An 18598-nucleotide genomic window follows, 5' to 3' on the forward strand; every position below is an offset into this window, starting at 1 on the left:
CTTTTTTGGCACAGTTGCCCTCTCAGAATTTGGGGCTTTTGTACTTTCTGCTCTCGCATTGGGCCCTCGTGCTCGCGGTTTACTTTTCAGGTACATTCAGCCAAAATCAGTGGGCAGATTTGCGCATTTGGCTCAGATTTCTGCAGAATTTGCAGTCATCTTTTGTGGGCAAAAAGCTCATTTGCAGCCTTGTGCAGTTGCATTTGTGCAGGATCATTTTTATTTACTTGGGGATTTCGCTTTGTTGCTTAATTGCAATGGCGACCGATGTTTTGCTTGGGATCTTTCAGCTAAGGATAAGCTTGATGGCACCGACTATTCTATGTGGTCGTACATGATGCGCTAGGGGTTGGTTGCCAAAAACTTGTGGTATTGCAGGTTTGGATTAAAACCTGCCATGGGTGGTGGATACCTTTGCTACCTACCTTGTCAGTGAAGAGATTTATTGTTCCTCATATCAGGTCTTGCAAGACAACAGAGGATGCATGGGATCAATTGGCATCTTTGTATTAGATAAATGAGGCTAGAGTTGCCTTTTTGCGTAAGCAGTTGGATGGTACAATATGGATGTCTACATAACTTGATGAAATTGTGTCAGATCCTGAGGTTGTGTCTACTACTTTGAGTGCACCTGTGTCTTTGATAGATCTGGTCCCCAACAAGGGCTGCCATACATACCCATTGGTCTAACCAAAGAATTGTGGAAGTGAGAATGAAAGCATTGTCGCTTGACTCTGGCCAGCGCGGCGTACCCTTTGCCCAATTGAGCTTGTAATGCTAGTCACATGGTAAAAATTGGGTTGGAGAACAAGACCCCTAGGTATGTGTAGGATGCAACCACCTCCACTGGCAACCCATCCAAGATAAAGTGCTCTCTGTGTATGGCTGCCTGGGATGTGTTGAAGATCATGACCTTGGTTTTACCAAGGTTGATCTTCAAGTCAAGTGTCTCACAGAAGGTACGAAGTGCATCTAGGGGTCGATGGAGTCCCTCTGCTAAGGGAGATCGTAGGACCCCTAGGTATGTGTAGGATGCAGCCACCTCCACTAGCAACCCATCCAAGATAAAGTGCTCTCTGTGTATGGCTGCTTGGGATGTGTTGAAGATCACGACCTTGGTTTTACCAAGGTTGACCTTCAAGTCAAGTGTCTCACAGAAGGTACGAAGTGCATCTAGGGGTCGATGGAGTCCCTCTGCTAAGGAAGATCGTAGGACCCCTAGGTATGTGTAGGATGCAGCCACCTCCACTGGCAACCCATCCAAGATACAGTGCTCTCTGTGTATGGCTGCTTGGGATGTGTTGAAGATCATGACCTTGGTTTTACCAAGGTTGACCTTCAAGTCAAGTGTCTCACAGAAGGTACGAAGTGCATCTGAGTCCCTCTGCTAAGGAAGATTGTAGGAATACATCATTTGCGTATAGAAGAATCTGAAGCAAGGATCCGGCTAGAGAGCAATCAAGTGGGTGGCCCCTCACGATCTTTTGCTCGAGTGTTGTGAAGCTTCGTTTGACACCACCGTCTGAAAAGCGTGCATAAAGTAGGGTGTAGTATATGTGAGAGATCAGGTGCTGGCTGATTAGGGACATCATATTGTGTGCGTGCATAGGAGTGTCAGGTTTTGGTGTCTGTGAGAGGGGATGGGGCCCTCCGCTCAAGGAACCTCTGCCAGAAGTCTTTAGAGTTGTTACCAAACAAAATGCTTATTCACTCCTCATTTCGACGAACACAAGCTTGCTTCTTTCGGCAAACTAGACGGCTGGACGTGCATATCATCTTTGCCTTACTTGGAAGATGATGCTTGGTTTCGAGTTGGAGTTGTTGGCATAAAGCCTTACATGCGTCATCGTATCAGCTATTGCACAGAGAGAGAGAGAGAGAGAGAGAGAGAGAGAGAGAGAGAGAGAGAGAGAGAGGTATTAATGTTTTCAGGAGGCCTCGTGGACCTATGAGACAAAGTACAAAACCAAAAGTAACTCATACAAGTTGCTAAGTGCTGAAGCAAAGGGCTCACTAAGGCCCTTGCTGAAAGATAAAGTGCTAAACTAGTGAGCAAAATAGCAAAGTGGCAAGTAGCCCAATAGTATCAGGTGCTCAGAGCTAATGCTCCAAGTGGTGGTGACTCTCACAGCTAATCCATGATATTCTCATCTCATCAAGCTCCTCTCCCTCAGCCTTCCCAGAACTGACTTAGATGCATAGAAGTTTGTGACACATGTTTGTGCTTGGTCGGATCTCGGTGACCTGTGGCATCACCTCCTGCTACTCTCTGGTTTGTCGCATTAGTGTATCTCTGTGTCATCGCATCTCAATCAGATAGAGCCCAACACAAACGTGGGCAGGAAAATGGATAAGCCATGTAAGCGGACCAAAGCCATGCCCCTCCTAAAAGAGGTAGTGATATCGTCCTCGGTTCTCATAGTAGATTGGGCAGACACATAGAAAGTTCTCTTTCTTGACTTCTCCCATCGGGCATAGTCTATAGATCCTCCGCTCTCTAGGTATGCTTGCAGCTCTCCCTGCCTCAATTCTCAGCTGATGTGACGAGACTCGCAACTGTTTGATGGTGATCCTCAGTGCATGTGAGACTCTCCGATCCTCGAGATATTCAAGTCTGATGACGAGGCCGTATTTCAAGACCCTTAAGAAGTGGTCGTGGTAGAATTGGATGTTGGTGGGGAACTCTTGCTCCCCCCCAAGCCCGAAATGTATGAAGTCGGAGGAGGTCAAACCGTACGATACGGTTGATCTCATCTTGTGGGATCATCTCGGGTGGTGCATCCTTGTCCATTTGAATGCCGTGGCTACCAAACCATGTGGATATCCGGACGTACCATGCTGTTCCATACGTGGAGTACTTCATTGCTAGTGGTTGATTGTTTACTTTTACAACTATGGATTTTTTGCTTTTACACACGGAGATAGATTTCTTTTCATTCAATACTTGGTGCATGATTTTTCAGTTTCATATTCATTTATGGCACGGTTTTTCAGTTATGGCAAAACATTTTCAGTAGCATGGCCATACTTTTACAACTATCGATTGTTTTCTTTTACAGAAGGATATTATTTGCACAAGGATATTGTTTGCTTTTACACAAGGAGATTTTTTGCTTTTCATTCAATACTTGGCGCACGGTTTTTCTATTTGATATTCATTATTGCACAACATTTTGATTAGCATGGAAAAACCCCCCCTACTAAATGCAAAGAGTGTCCAAGTTTTCATGGGTGATGCTAGATACTATAGACGGAAAAACCCCCCCTACTAAATGCAAAGAGTGTCCAAGTTTTCATGGGTGATGCTAGATACTATATTCATTTATGGCAAAACATTTTCAGTAGCATGGCCATACTTTTACAACTATCGATTGTTTTCTTTTACAGAAGGATATTATTTGCACAAGGATATTGTTTGCTTTTACACAAGGAGATTTTTTGCTTTTCATTCAATACTTGGCGCACGGTTTTTCTATTTGATATTCATTATTGCACAACATTTTGATTAGCATGGAAAAACCCCCCCTACTAAATGCGCAAAGAGTGTCCAAGTTTTCATGGGTGATGCTAGATACTATAGACGGATCATACTTAGGTATGCCATGATTAAAAGGACCCTATATAAGCACCCAGTAAACTTCATCCCGATAGAAGAATGTGAACAAGCATTCAAAACCCTCAAGTGGAGATTAATCACAGTCCCTATCCTTGGACCACATCCTATATCTTCTGCGTGAGGCACCTCAATTACATTACCTAGCACAGTCTAGGTTGTGTTTCACGAGACACATAGATACCCAGAACCCGATATTCCTCATGAGTTTGCTGTCCATCTTTGGAGAGACTTTTACCCCTCAGCTTTAGCGTCTCCAGGGTACTCTCCACCTCCTTTAGCTCCCAGATATCCTCCTGCACAGGTTTTACCTTCCCCAAGACAGTATTTACACTATGAAGACACTCTTTCTCCTAGATATCCTCCACTCCTGACAGCAGCTCCTTATCCCTTCTCAGATCCGTGGACTCTGCAACCTACCCCTGTACCCTCACGAGCAGTAACACCCACTTCGGCATCACCAGTGTTACCTCAGACAGGACCTCCTTTACCAGATTTCCACGGGTGGTTCCATCCTGCCTCGCCTGCCCCCTCCAACATGAGCAACCTCAGGGAGCAGCCCGGATCTTCTTCTAGGAATGGTACAAACTAGAGCGCAAGTTCGTGCTCTTCTCACAGGGACCTCAGATATGTCGCAACGATCGCGTGCAGCCTCTCTGGAGATAAGTGATTCAAGTCAAAAAAAGACACCTGAAGTCAACTTACAAGGTGAAGCACTACTTCAACTTCAAATTTCTCAGCTTGAGGACAGTCCAGAAAGTCCAACAACTCCAGGATTCTCGCAATACCACACATACAGAGAATGACGTGATGCCACCGGACGACTATGTGGACTCGTTCCCACCAGAGGTAGAAAACACGGAACTCCGTGTCCTCTATCGCTTACTCCAAGCTTCCTAAACTAAAAGACTTGACATTACACTTTCGGAAGCCTACACTGGTCAACGAAATCGCTGAACAGTTGACCAATGGCTCGTAAAACTGCGCATGTACTTTGATACTGTTGACCTCTCTGAAGGCAAAAAGATTGCCTTGGCAGCCTTCCTCCTCAAGGATACAGCTTTCCTATGGTGGCAACGACGCTTAAAGGACGCCAAAAGTGTGTTAACATGGGAATGTTTTGAACACGTGCTCCGTAAGCAGTTCATACATGCCAATGCGAACTTCCAAGCACGTTCAAAACTCCGACAGTTGGAGCAAACGTGCTCCCTGTCTTCCTACATCTCTCAGTTCATCACATTGGTGCTGGAGATCGATGGTTTAACTGATGATGATTGCCTTCATGTTTTCATCTCAGGCCTAAATCCCTCGTTATGCATTGATGTCCTCAAAGCAAACATCACCACCACAGCTGGCGCTATTGCTTACGCAGAGCGCATTACTGATTTCCAAAACACAGGGAAGCATAGTTCTAATAGAACAGAGAACTCTGCTATGGCCAAGGGTGCTCGCTCTCAAGATAACCCCAAGTTCAGAAAAAACTCGGGTAATCAAGGTCAACGACAGTCTCAAGATCTCCACAAGTCTCAGAAATCGTATGCTGGATCCCAATAGAAGCACTCCTCCAAGCATCGCGCCTCTTCCTCTTCACAAAGTCATGACTGTCATCACCAACATAAAGGTGCGACCATTGACAAGAAGAACAACTCCAGCACAAAAGAACTTTGTACCATCTGTACGGGCGACCATAGATGGTTCGATTGTCCCAAGCGACCAAAGCAAAATTCCAATATGAAACCTAGCACTTCCCAAACAGAAGATGCTACCCCAGCACAAGACAAGAAAGGCAAAGCTATTCGAATGGCAAATACTATCCACATGAGCCTTGCCAGCAACCCCGAACCTTCCCTGGCCACTCAAGTACTTTGCGTCCAAGGATCGATTCGAGGAACAACCGTTACTATCCTCATCGACAGTGGCTGCTCTCATAACTTCCTAGCTAGTTCTATGGTCGAAAAACTTCGGTGGACCACCAGTCCTAGTCCCATGGACTATCACATTGAACTCGCAAATGGAACTACATTCTTGCGCAACACCAGGATAAAAAACCTGTGCTTTCGTATACAACATTACACGGACAAGTTGAAATTCGACATCATGCCTCTTTCTCGGTACGATGTCATCCTCGGACAACAGTGGCTCTACGACTATGATCCATTAATGAGTTTTCGCAGCCATACTATCCAGTTTGTCCACCAGGGAAAACTTATTGAGCTAACTGGTTCTAGGGACTCTCCTTCAACCCCAGTTGCCTCTGCCCTACAAGTAAAGAAGTGGGTTTGTAAACGTCAAGTAAAGACTTCACTTTTGTTGGTTACGGCAGTAGAGGAGACACCAACAAAGGATCCTCTTGAGTACCTCAACCAATCTTTTTTCCATCTTTTCCTGGATATTTTTCCATAGGAATTGCCAAAGCAGTTACCACCTCGACGACTAGTGGATCACCCAATCGAGCTTATTCCCGACAGTAATTTACCGTCAAAACCTCCTTATCGGGTTTCTTACACTCAAAATGAAGAAATCCAAAGACAGGTGACCGAACTACTCGACAAAGGTCACATTCGGCCCAGTCGCAGCCCTTTCGGATCTCCTGTACTACTTGTGGAAAAAAAGAATAAGTCAATGCGTCTTTGCATCGACTACCGAGCCCTCAACAAGCTCACTATTAAAAACAAGTATCCATTGCCTCGCATCGATGACCTTTTCGATCAACTTCTACATGCAACACAATTCTCAAAGATTGATCTTCGTTCAGGTTATCATCAAATTCGCATACGAGAAGGCGATGAGTACAAGACAGCTTTTCAAACAAAGTATGGACACTATGAATGTTTGGTCATGCCTTTTTGGGTTAAACAATGCCCCGGCCACATTCATGACACTAATGAACGACGTTTTCAGGCCTTTCCTCAATAAGTTTGTCATCGTTTACCTTGATGACATCATCGTCGTTTTCAACAGATCTGTACATGAGCACAAACAACATCTTCACTAAGTTTTTGAAGTTCTCCGTGCAAATTCTCTCTACATCAACGTTGAGAAGAGTGGTTCTTCAAGACCCAACTCGAATATTTGGGACATGTTATTTCAGCTCAAGGCATCTCTGTGGATCCCAAGAAGGTCAAGTAAATTTAAAACTGGCCTACTCCTAAGAATGTTCATGATGTCCGCTCTTTTCTCGGATTGGCAAACTTCTACCATACAAAGGTCTATCAGTTTTCCGAGATCGCAGCTCCTATGTCCGAATTATTGAAAAGCACAACAGTTTTTCAGTGGTTTTCTGAAACAGAGTATAGTTTCCAACAACTCAAGCAAGCACTCACTACCACACCAGTTATGGCTATTGTTGACCCAAATCTTCCATTTGAGGTCATGACCGATGCTTCCGACATCGCTACAGGAGCAGTCTTGATGCAAGAAGGCAGAGTTATTTCTTTTGACAGCCATAAACATTCCGATATCCAAACCCGATACCCGGTTTATGTTAAGGAGTTTCTTGCCATTGTACATGCTTATCGCTCTTTGAAACATTATCTCATGGGAGCCAACTCGGTGGTGAAGACAGAGCATCACTCTCTAAAGTATATCTTTACTCAGCCAGTCATGAATGCTTGATAAGCAGGCTGGGTTGAGTTTCTGGCCAACTTTCACATGACCATTGAGTACATTCTTGGACTATGCAATGTAGTTGCAGATGCTCTTAGCAGGTTAACTCTAGCATCAGCTATGGTAATCTCTACATTATCTGTGGATGTTCCGAATTCATTCAAAGGGAAGTATCTCAATGATAAAGACTTCGGCACAGCAGTACAAGTTGTTTCGAAAGATCAACCTTCGAATCCGAACATAAGATTTTCTCATCCTATTCTTATACGGATGACCTTCTATATTATCAAGATCGCGTCTGTGTACCACATGACAAGGATGTTCGACATCTTTTGTTAAAAGAGCATCATGTAGTTCCTTATTCTGCCCATCCAGGCATCAACAAGACTTACAGATTACTCAGTGCAATATACTACTGGCCTCAGATGAAAAGCGACGTCATCAAAATGGTTACATCTTGCTTATCTTGTCAACAAATGAAAGCAAGCCGACGACTTCCAACAGGACTTCTTCAGCCTCTTCCAGTTTTAACTGAAAGGCGGGAAAGTATTTCCATGGATTTTATTACAACACTACCACGATTCTCTAGAGGTAACACTCAGATTATGGTAATTGTTGATCGATTGTCCAAAATGGCACGCTTTGTTGCTTGCAAAAGAAGTGCACAGGCTCCGGACATTGCCAAACTCTTCATACAACACATCTTCCAACACCATGGATTGCCCAAGAATATCGTTTTCGACAGAGATCCTAAGTTCACCAATCACTTTTGGATTTCACTGTTCGAATCTTTGGGTACAACTCTACTGTTCAGTTCAGCCTACCACCCAGAATCAGATGGATAGATTGAAAGAGTCAACCAAGTTCTGGAAGAAATGTTCCGACATTATATTCAATCACGCCTAGCAACGTGGGAAGAGTATCTACCACTCCTTGAGTTTGCTTATAATAACTCTTTCCATAGTGCCATCAGCATGACTCCATTCCAAGTAGCTTATGGACACACTCCGATTGTACCAACGAATTTTGTACTTCAACATCGAGTGGCCCTAGCTGATCAACTGGTTCAAGAAATGCAAGACATTCTAAAGTCAGGGATCATATGTGAAAAGCGCAAGAGCGGTATCAACGGTCCACCAACAAACATAGACGTCAGCTGGAATTTGAAAATGGTGACATGGTGCTATTATTTGTAGCCCCACATCGCTACAAGACGGTTAAGTCTGTGTTTCCTAAGTTGTGACCAAGATACTATGGACCTTTCCGGATCGTCAAGAAAAATTCACCTTTAAGTTACAAATTGAAATTGCAACAGGACTGCTCCTAACTGATAGTAAACACACCCAAATTTGGTAGAATATGCAGGAAGGTTAGAATAGAGTAGTACCTTATGTTTTAGGAAAAAGGTAGGGGTAGAAGGTCATGGGCTGGACCTGCAACAGAGACTTGTGAGGGGCTGCACAAGGACAGGAGGAAGTCAATCCTTTTTAGAATTCAGCTGAGTGTTAAAACTCTTGCTGTGTATTCTATTTCAGTAATGAAGTACAAGTCATGAATTGCCTTGCCAAGTACAACTAGAGCCTTTATATAGGTATGGCCCAGGGCAGCACAAAGCAGTATTGCTTATGGGATTACCTCCTAGGATGCCACATGGCAACTTATGTATCCCCTAAAAAAAGAAAAGAACACTTACAAGCCCATAAAGGCCTTTCTACTAACTTTTAGCCTAAGTTTAGCCTAAGTAAAAAGTAACCATCTGTTACAATCCTCCCTCCTCAAATAGAAATTTGTCCTCAAATTTGAAAAGGGTGTAACCTGGACATACAATGCTCCTTGTAAACCTGAACAGCTCAATTCTGGTCATATCAGCTGAACAATGAAGTTTCTTAGTCAAATACCTCCCTGTAGGCATGCTGATCTGTAAATGGATCATATAATATTCCCAAGAAATCAAGCAATCGGGCGGAAGAGTTATGCTGTCCAACATAACAGATCTGATCATATGATCCAGTGAGAGACATGTTGATCTGAGAGAGGATAGTGAATGCTGGCTGCAGCATGTCCATATACGCCATATAGCAAGAGAAAATCAAATCTGCTCATAAAGACTCAATTTTGGCCATAGAATTCAGCTAAGCAATTGAGGGTACTGCTCCACAATTGTAGATGGCTGCCAAGAAGACGTAGACCTCTCCATTTGATAAGATATTCCATGTAGGACTTGTTCCTCAGCACATGATCTCTAAATCCAAGGATCTTTTCAGGAATATACTCAATTTGGCCCTCTTCATCCATAGGAGGTAGCTCTTCCATAACTTGCTCCTTGGGTCCCATATACTTCTTGAGCAGTGATACATGGAATACTCTGTGTATTCTAGAGGATGGTGGAAGCTCCAACTCATAAGCCACTTCCCCAACTTTCCTCAAAACCTTGTAAGGTCCATAATACCTATGAGCAAGTTTAACATTGGTATTACCTTTCAAGGAAGCATGCCTAGACTTATGTAATCTGAGAAATACATAATCCCCTTCTTCAAAATGAAGTTCTCTCCTATGCTCATCAGCATAATCCTTCATCCTTGCTTGGGCCCTTACCATATTATCTTTACATTGCTGTAATAGAGCAGTCATGTGAGCCAAATCATCCTTGGCTTGCTGGCTTGTCAATGCTTGATCAATAATGGTTGATGGGACATGAGCTTTACAGCCAAACATGGCTTTAAAAGGGCTCATACCAATTGAAGTATGCTTGGTGGTATTATAACAAAATTCAGCTAGATGCAACCATTGATCCCACGATGCTTGGGTATCAAAGCAAAAATGCCTTAGATACTCTTCCAACCAGCGGTTAACCCTCTCTGTTTGCCCATCAGTTTGAGGGTGATCTGCTGTACTTGGGTTAAGAAGTGTTCCCATAGAACTGAAAAGCTCTTGCCCAAAATGCCCCATGAACTTAGCATCACGATCACTCACAATTTCCTGAGGGAGTCCATGTAATTTAAACACATTCTCCATGAATTGGTTAGCCACCTTGGAAGCTGTAAATTCGGTCTTAGTAGGAATGAAGTGGGCAGCTTTGGTAAGTCTATCAACAACCACAAAGATACTGTTCCAACCCTTAGAGGTCACTGGTAGACCTGTAATAAGTCCATGCTGATATGTGTCCATTTACCTTGAGGTATAGGTAGAGGTTGCAGTAGACCAGCTGGCCTCAAATTCAACTCCCTGCTTTGTTGACAGGGCTTACAGCTTTGAACATAAGCAAGAACATCCTTCCAAAGTCCCATCTAGTAAAAACTCTGTTTTACCTTATCATACGTCTTGTTGAGGCCTATATGCCCAGCCATAGGAGATGAGTGAAATTCCTGTAAGATTAGCAGCATATAGGAGGAATTTTCAGTAAGAAATATTCTATCATTATACCACAAGAGCCCATTGTGCAACTTGAAATTGGGATATTGCTGACAGTCAGGATCTTGCAAGTCTTGGAGCATAGCAGCTGCTTGAGGATCATTGAGATACTCTTCTTGAATGCCATGGATCCAATCTTTATAAACCTCAGTAATAGATGATAAGTACAAGCCCATATCCTGGAAAGAGAATCTGCTACAATATTTTCTTTGCCCATCTTGTAATCTACGTCAAAGTCATAGTTTTGCACAATGGATAGCCATCTCCTTTGCTTGGGTGATAGAGAAGACTGAGATAGAAAATATCTGAGAGTCTTATGATCAGTCTTGACCTTGAAATGGCTGCCATAAATGTAGTGGTGCCACTTTTTGATTGCATGAAGTATTGCCAACATCTCTTGGTCATAAATGTGGAAACTTGACTCCTTGTCATCCAATTTCTGACTTTCAAAGGCAATAACTCCATGACTCTGCCTTAGGACAGCTCCAATGCCCCTTCCACTAGCATCAGCCTCAATTATAAAAGGTTGAGAGAAATCAGGACATACCAAGATAGGTGCTGAAGTTAATGCCTCCTTTAATGCTTCAAAGCTCTTATTGGCACTGTCAGACCATTGGAAAGCATTCTTTTTTAGGAGATCAGTGAGAGGAGCTGCCAATTTGGCAAAATACCTTATAAACCTTCTATAAAATGATGCTAGACCAAGGAACCCTCTCAGCTCACTTCACCTTGCTGGGATCCATCTTAATGCCAGTACTGCTGACAATATGGCCCAAATATTCCACTTCTTCAGCCATGAAAGTGCATTTACTTGATTTGGCATACAACTGGTGTGTCCTCAATACTTCCAATACTTGCTGGACATGCAATAAATGCTCTTCTTTCGTTTTGCTGTAGATCAATATATCATCAAAGAATACCAACACAAATTTATAGAGGAAAGGCTGCAATACCTTGTTCATTAGGGCCTGAAAAGTTGCAGGAGCATTGGTTAGACCAAATGCCATCACTTTGAATTGATGAAGCCCACGTTCTGTCCTGAAGGCAGTTTTATGTTCATCTCCCTCCTTCATCCTTATTTGATGATAGCCTGACCTTAAGTCAATCTTTGTGAAGTACTTTGCCCCTCTAAGCTCATCCTGTAGATCATCAATTCTAGGGATAGGAAACCTATTCTTAACTGTCATTTTGTTCAAATCCCTGTAATCAATACACATTCTAAATGAGCCATCCTTCTTCTTGACCAATAACACAAGAGAGGCAAAGGGTGATTGACTGTGTGTAATAAATTCCTTGTCAAGGAGTTCCTTTATTTGCCTTGCCACCTCTTCCCTTTCAGCTCTAGAAAGTCTATATGGAGCTTTGTTGATTGGCTTAGATCCTGGCTCCAACACAATTGCATGATCCACATCTCTCATGGGAGGGAGATGGTTAGGAAGATCAGCAAATACATTAGAGTATTGCTGTAATAGGGACTGCATGTCTTTATCCTCCACTAACAACCCATTACCTTCTTGAGACTTGGTCAACTGAATAGCATAGACTCCACAAACACTTTTGAGGTCTCTGGCCATTCTTCTTGTAGAAATTAAGTACAATTTAGGAGATTGGTGACCCATCAGAGTGATGTGCTTACCTTCATGCATAAACTTCATATATAGCCTGTCAAGGTCCATAGAGAATTCTCCCAATAGGTCCCATTTCCAAGACAAATAGATCTCCGTGAAAAGTATAGTCTTGAGAAAGTTGCACTTGAGCAGCCTGATAATATTGCTTACTGTGGGAATGCTGACCATTAGCCACCTTAACTTTGATCCCATGATCCAAAGTGGATGGGCATAACCTCACTGTTTGAAGTGTCTTTGCATTAATGAAGTTATGAGTGCTCCCACTGTCAACCAAAATGTGGACTGGTCTGTTATTGATTGTTTCTTTTAACCTAAGGGTTTGAGAGTCCTTGCAGCCCATAAAAACATTAGGAGATATGTTGTACACAACTGATTGTGTATCCCAATACACTTCATCATCATCAACAACATCATTTCCATCAGAATTTTTGATCTCATCCTCATAATCTTCAACAACTTCAATGTTCCATTGTCTAGATCTATTTGAGCACCTTGGTAAACTATCATCCCTAAGCATGGTGTCAAACATGGATAACCCACCTGGATCAAAGGGAAAGGTGGTCCCCTTTTTGGAACTATGATCCTCATCATCATCAAGGCTTTCATTCACATAGTCCTGATATTCATGAAATTCAGATTCTGCTGCATATGTATTAGGAGATAAATCCTCATCAATCTCTAGAATCAAGCTCAACTTTGCTCCTGTTTTTGCTTTGCACACATTCCTATGTTCAGGGGCCACTTCTCACCACAAAGGTAGCACAAATTCTTCTTCTTCTTGTTATCAACAATTGCTTGAGATAACTGCTTAACCAACTTGTTTCTTTTATCACTCAGATCATCCTTTGGAGTGGGTTTAAAGGATGACTTTACATCTGTAGCCTTGTAAGCCTTAGGTTGTCCCATGCCACTGCCATACACTGTGGGGAACCTAGAAATAGAAGAAGTTGTAGCAGGTGCAGGAAGTTTGCTTTCATCACTGGAAACCCCTTTGACCATAGGCTTAGTTCCAAAGTGACCAATACCCAAAGTCTTCTCCTTCCCATTGTATTTGGGTTCATAAAGCTCTGCCAACTGCATGGCCTCTTTAAGAGAATTGGACTTTTGAGCTGCAACATCTGAAGCAATACTAGGGTGCAGACCATGGATGAACTTGAGCATTCTAACTCTTTCATCAATACCATGAACAAACAGAGCTAATTTCCAAAACTGTTTGATATAATTTTTCACTGATCCTTGCTCAGTAAGATCATACCACTTACAAATATATTGATCCCTAGTAAAAGTAGATATAAAAGTTTTAAGCATTTCAGCCTTGAATTCATCCCAAGCATTAAAAGTTAACCCTTCTTGCTGTAGATTCCTCCACCAAGAGTGGGCATAATCTTCCAGATGAAGAACAACAAATCTGATTTTACCTTGATCACCCTTTGGATATAGAAGAAAGTAGTCATCCATCTTGTTGAGCCATTCCTCCAATTCCTCAGGATAGGTAGAATCACCTTTGAACTTTGGAAGAATAATCTTGTCTTTCATATCTTTGTCTTGATGAACAGGTCCTTTTGGTTCAATAGATTTAACATGTTTGTATATATTGTTGGAATGTCATTGCTGCCCTAAGGTCTGTTGGTAGCAACTTATATTCATGGAATTTTTGACACAACTCTTCAGTTGCTGAACTGTTATTATTAGGAGTCTTACCATGTGCTGAATTCTTATTCATATGAGCTGTAACTCCACTAGAGTGATAGGTCCTTCGAGCAGAAGCCATAAAACCAACCGGTTCAGTTACATGTATAGGATGATCATCATCATCATCTGAACCTGAGTCTCCATCAATTTGGGGATCCACAGGTCTCTTCCCATCATAAATTTGGCTTCTTTTGAATTGGTTCAACCTTTTATTAAAAGTGGCAGACATGTTCTGCATCCTTTGGTCAATCCTCTGATTATTGGTCTTAGTCTCATTAGTTAGCTCCTTGAATATCTGTAGCATTAGGTCCATATAATTCTTTATGATCTGCTCTTGGTTAAGGGATGTTTGTACTTGAGGAGTTGCTGCCAAATCCCCTTGAACATTGCCAACATGAGGATCATTGGGTTCAGAAACTACAGTCTGATCATCAATTGCTTCCTCTTGAGATGGAATCAAGGATACCCATTGTCTGCTTACTAGCTTGACCTGTAGACCTCTTTACAGGCATCTTTAATGACTCGAATCAAGAGTAAATGCACTGTCTTAAGCCCTAATCAAAAACCAGTACCAAAAGCCCCAAATGCTAGTTTTGCCCTCATTTCGGAGGTCAAATATTTGTGAAAAAACTTGAAATTTCCCACTTGATGAGGCGATCCTTATGCTAAGAATGAACCATAGAGCCAATCAGAAGTAGAAAATCGTAACATTGCACTTGGATTGCAAGATATTGCTAGAACATTTGGCAAATAACTGTCCTGCGCTAGCTGTTGCAATTGAATTTCGAGTTTCTCAGTAACAAAAAATCAGATCACTATCAAACTTTATCAGCTGCATCCATGGAGCTGGGCGACCATATGCACTAAGGCTGACCCAAAATGGAGTTATAAATCATCTCTCTCTCTCTCTCTCTCTCTCTCTCTCTCTATCTCTCTCTCTCTCTCTCTCTCTCTCTCTCTCTCTAGTTGAGCACTTTAGCTTTCAGCAAGGCCCTTAGTGAGCCCTTTGCTTCAGCCCATAGAGGCTTGTATGAGTTACTTTTGGTCTTGTACTTTGTCTCATACGGCCGCGAGGCCTCTTGTAGACTTTAATACATCACACACATGTACGCACGCACGCACACATATATACGAAGCATATGTATGTGTTTGTGTGCATATGTACACATTGATTCTATAACAAACACACACGCGCACACACACACATATATGTTTTGGGAATGTTCCTGGATTCATCGAGGTATATGTGTGCATGGTGGCGGTTATGGCAACTAAAGCATCGGAGATATTGAAGGATCTCTATGAGACCAAGGATACATAGAGGATCACACTCCAAAATTCATAAGATTCTAAGCATCGTTCATTTCTCATTCTTTACTTTCAGTGGCTAGAACTACCTTTGTAGATGTAGTTAGTAGCCTTTGAGCACACTGTTTTCTTGTAACCTATATAGCCCTTGATTATTCATGATATACCATCTTTATTTCCATAGCATATGTACTCTCTTGAGTGCTAGCCTCCATCATGGACGAGTCTATTGCTCATCTTGGTGTGTTGATAGGAACTCCGTATAGAGTCCTTATATAAAAACGTGGTCTATCTCAGCATAAATAAAAAACACTTTGCATTTTTTGGGCCACTTGTACTTGATGTCATGTACCGGTTGGAGGATGCACATGTGTGGAAGAATGATGCATAAATTGAGAAGCATCGGTCCTCCAAATGGGGTGGAAGGAGTGCCCATGTGAGTGTCCGTTTGCTATTGACTACTCTAGAATGCTCTTGCAATCCACAAACCACATATGAATGCATATTGGCTCATGCACACACTCCATGCATACGAGAGTTCACAACCTCTCATGCCTCTTGGGATCCATCCCTTGGGCATACCCCATTATTCTACCCTTAGCCTATGACTCTTTTATGCCTACCATTTATTAATGCATACCCATGCATTCCTACCCATTCCTATCCTAGGACCTACATGTGTGAGTGCACCATTTATATTAATCAATTAACATATCCAATACATTATCCATATGGCATTTAGCCATTTAAACCTAACCTACCTACTAATTATTACATTTGATCATGCTAGCCTAATACATTCTAGACTACAAAATGGTGTCGTGACACTTGATTTTTATCTTTGTCGAACTATCTTATGTATATTTATATCTTCATCCATAAATATGCCTATATGTTTTCAAATGCCAGCATATCGCATGTATGCCACCAAGCATAGAGATAGTGGTTGAAACCCCCACCCAACCAAAGGGTGATGGAACCCCATATACTGTAGCACCAATTGGAAGGATCTACCTTGGCCAGTTTGATCAACTACCTAGTGAAAATCTCGATTGGAATCCTACCAAGTCTGCCACACAATTTGGAAGGCTTCAAGAAGTCTCCACAACGAGAAGAAGAGTGAGGATAATTTTATTCAATGATAGGGATGATATCCTAAATGCGACACCATCCCTCTGGAGCATAAGCCGCATGGTCTATATACAGCCATTATGGATGGTGGGGCAAGAGTGGACATATTAACAAAAGAACTCTATGATGATTTGGGATTTTTATGTATATATGAGTGTGTACATGTATTTGATGTATATATATTATAAGTTCCAGATTTCTTATAGAATGTACTGGCCTAGATTCAGATACATAATATATGTAATAAATGTAATGCAATTTTCAGGATCTATTTCAGGGATAAGGTTTAAAAGAAGACGGAACCTTCAAAAGATTTTAAGGCTAGGACCATGTGAAAAGGTTTTGTCGAGAATGTTTATTGTCATATGCAAATTGGCCATCAACAACTATCACACACAGTTAAGTCAGAGAAGGGTAATTATACTGTTTAATAATACATGGACTTATCCTATACCACTTGATATAGTTGTTTTTTTGGGAGACACTTGCATATGAACGTGGGAAATCTATTGGGTTTATGGCATGAATTGAATTTAAATATTTTATGGATGCTACAGTCCACGTGTGCTGCATTTATTTTCCTTCTGGGAGTGTGGTTGCGCTAACACCTCTGCAGGTACTTTTCCTCCTTTTTAAACAGTAAATTTTAGCTACCCCCAAGTCAAGAGCACTTTTTTACCTCCTCTTGCTAAGCTTTATTGTGAAAGAAGTTTCAGAAACACTTAAGCAATATTTTACGTAATTGATGAGCATTCTTTTGCAAGGGCAGCTAACAGACAGCCTTTGAAGATTGGATACAGAACATTCAACCATTCTCTGCTGTGTTTTGCTTTCTTTTATGTTAAAATATCCACTTTGCAGCATGCCTCACTTCAATGCAGCTGACTGGTTTCATTCTGAAGTAAGCATGTATGTAAGAGAGCTTTGCATTCTTTTGCCTCATGGGTAAATGTCTTCAAGGTTTTTCTTTTTCACACAAGGATGTGGTTTGCAGCATCAAGGATATTGGTGATTTCGGATGGTGGTCACACGGTGTATATTCTAACTTTACCAGCAAGAGAGCTGTCTGAAGAAGGGAAGGGAAAAGATCTCGTAGAATCCAGTCATCTAACAGGTTCGTTGTCTACATTTCTTTTTCTTTAGCAATGTGTCGAGAATCTGTTGTTTTTTCTTTTATCAGTTTGATTTCTTTTCAAGGCTATTTCCTCTATGCCGGTTTCTGGCATAACTATGGGATCTGAAAGGGATGGCACAGATTCTGATGAATGGGTACGTCAGGTTTGTGAGCATTATTGAAAAATTAGTATTTATGTATAAATCTTTGCTGCAAGGCAAATAGGTGTGTTGGGTTTTACTCAGGCTCAACATGTGCCTCCAATGCCCCTTACTTGTCAAGAGTTCTTTTTTCGATATGCTGCTGCATTAAAGAAGCATTGCCTGCTTGTATGTGCTTGTAAACATGCAAGTTGGAGTTGTGGTCTTTTCATCCACTAGTATTTTCCTAAAAGCTGATGGGTATCATATTCAAATGTACTTTCCTCTAGAAATGTCAAGGGGGTGATGTATTTTCCCTCCTTGCCTTGCTCCCAGCTTTTTCAAGCTTGTGCGGAGTCTACTTGCTCATGGTGATATTGTGTGGTCTTTATCTCTTGTCTTGCCTTGATATGAAATCCATGAGATATTGTTTAGAAATGGCCCATGGCTATCAATACTGCATGTGAGTTGAATCTGTAGGTGGTTTGGTGGCCGGATAAATTGGTCCTTAGTCAGACGGAGGAAATATTTTTTGTAAAACAACATCTTAATGCCCATTGGTTGTATCAAGCTACCCAAGTGTTTGAATATAGTCATGCCATATGAAACAGCCCCAACTAGGTTAAGTAAACATCTAATCCTGGTGGTATGCAACCCCAATCTAGAGTCCTCAATACCGCCGGACAATCCCACATAAGAACCCATAGGGTTCAAGCTAGCAGCTCACCTCACAGCCATAGGCTCAGGACACCCTCCTAGCGCATGAGGTCTAGACCACCGCTAGAGCTAGCGAGTCTCAAGGTCCAAGACATACGTCCCATACCACATGCTACTCCCTAGCCAACGAGTCTACATCTAGAGGAGGTAGCATTGGATATCTCTAGCAAAACGCCCTAAGCTTAGGCTGCATGCATAAAGTAGCTTTACTTTACAAGACTGTTTTTTCCTAATTAAC

General features: G+C 42.0%; 1 protein-coding gene across 4 annotated transcripts in view; it reads left to right on the top strand.

Moving 5' to 3' along the window:
• LOC147905149 (uncharacterized) overlaps positions 1 to 18598 on the top strand; it is a 96884-nt gene that overhangs the window by 19029 nt on the left and 59257 nt on the right. For all 4 annotated transcript variants that reach the window (XM_087390510.1, XM_087390517.1, XM_087390502.1 and 1 more), the window contains exon 3: positions 17384 to 17503. In XM_087390510.1, the coding sequence (XP_087246636.1) occupies positions 17384 to 17503 (120 nt within the window). The remainder of the gene's footprint in view (positions 1 to 17383; positions 17504 to 18598) is intronic.

The sequence above is a fragment of the Dipteris shenzhenensis genome, chromosome 2 (genome assembly GCF_047967505.1).
Source record: "Dipteris shenzhenensis isolate YYH24624 ecotype China chromosome 2, Dip_SZ_1.0, whole genome shotgun sequence".
Taxonomy (NCBI): domain Eukaryota; kingdom Viridiplantae; phylum Streptophyta; class Polypodiopsida; order Gleicheniales; family Dipteridaceae; genus Dipteris; species Dipteris shenzhenensis.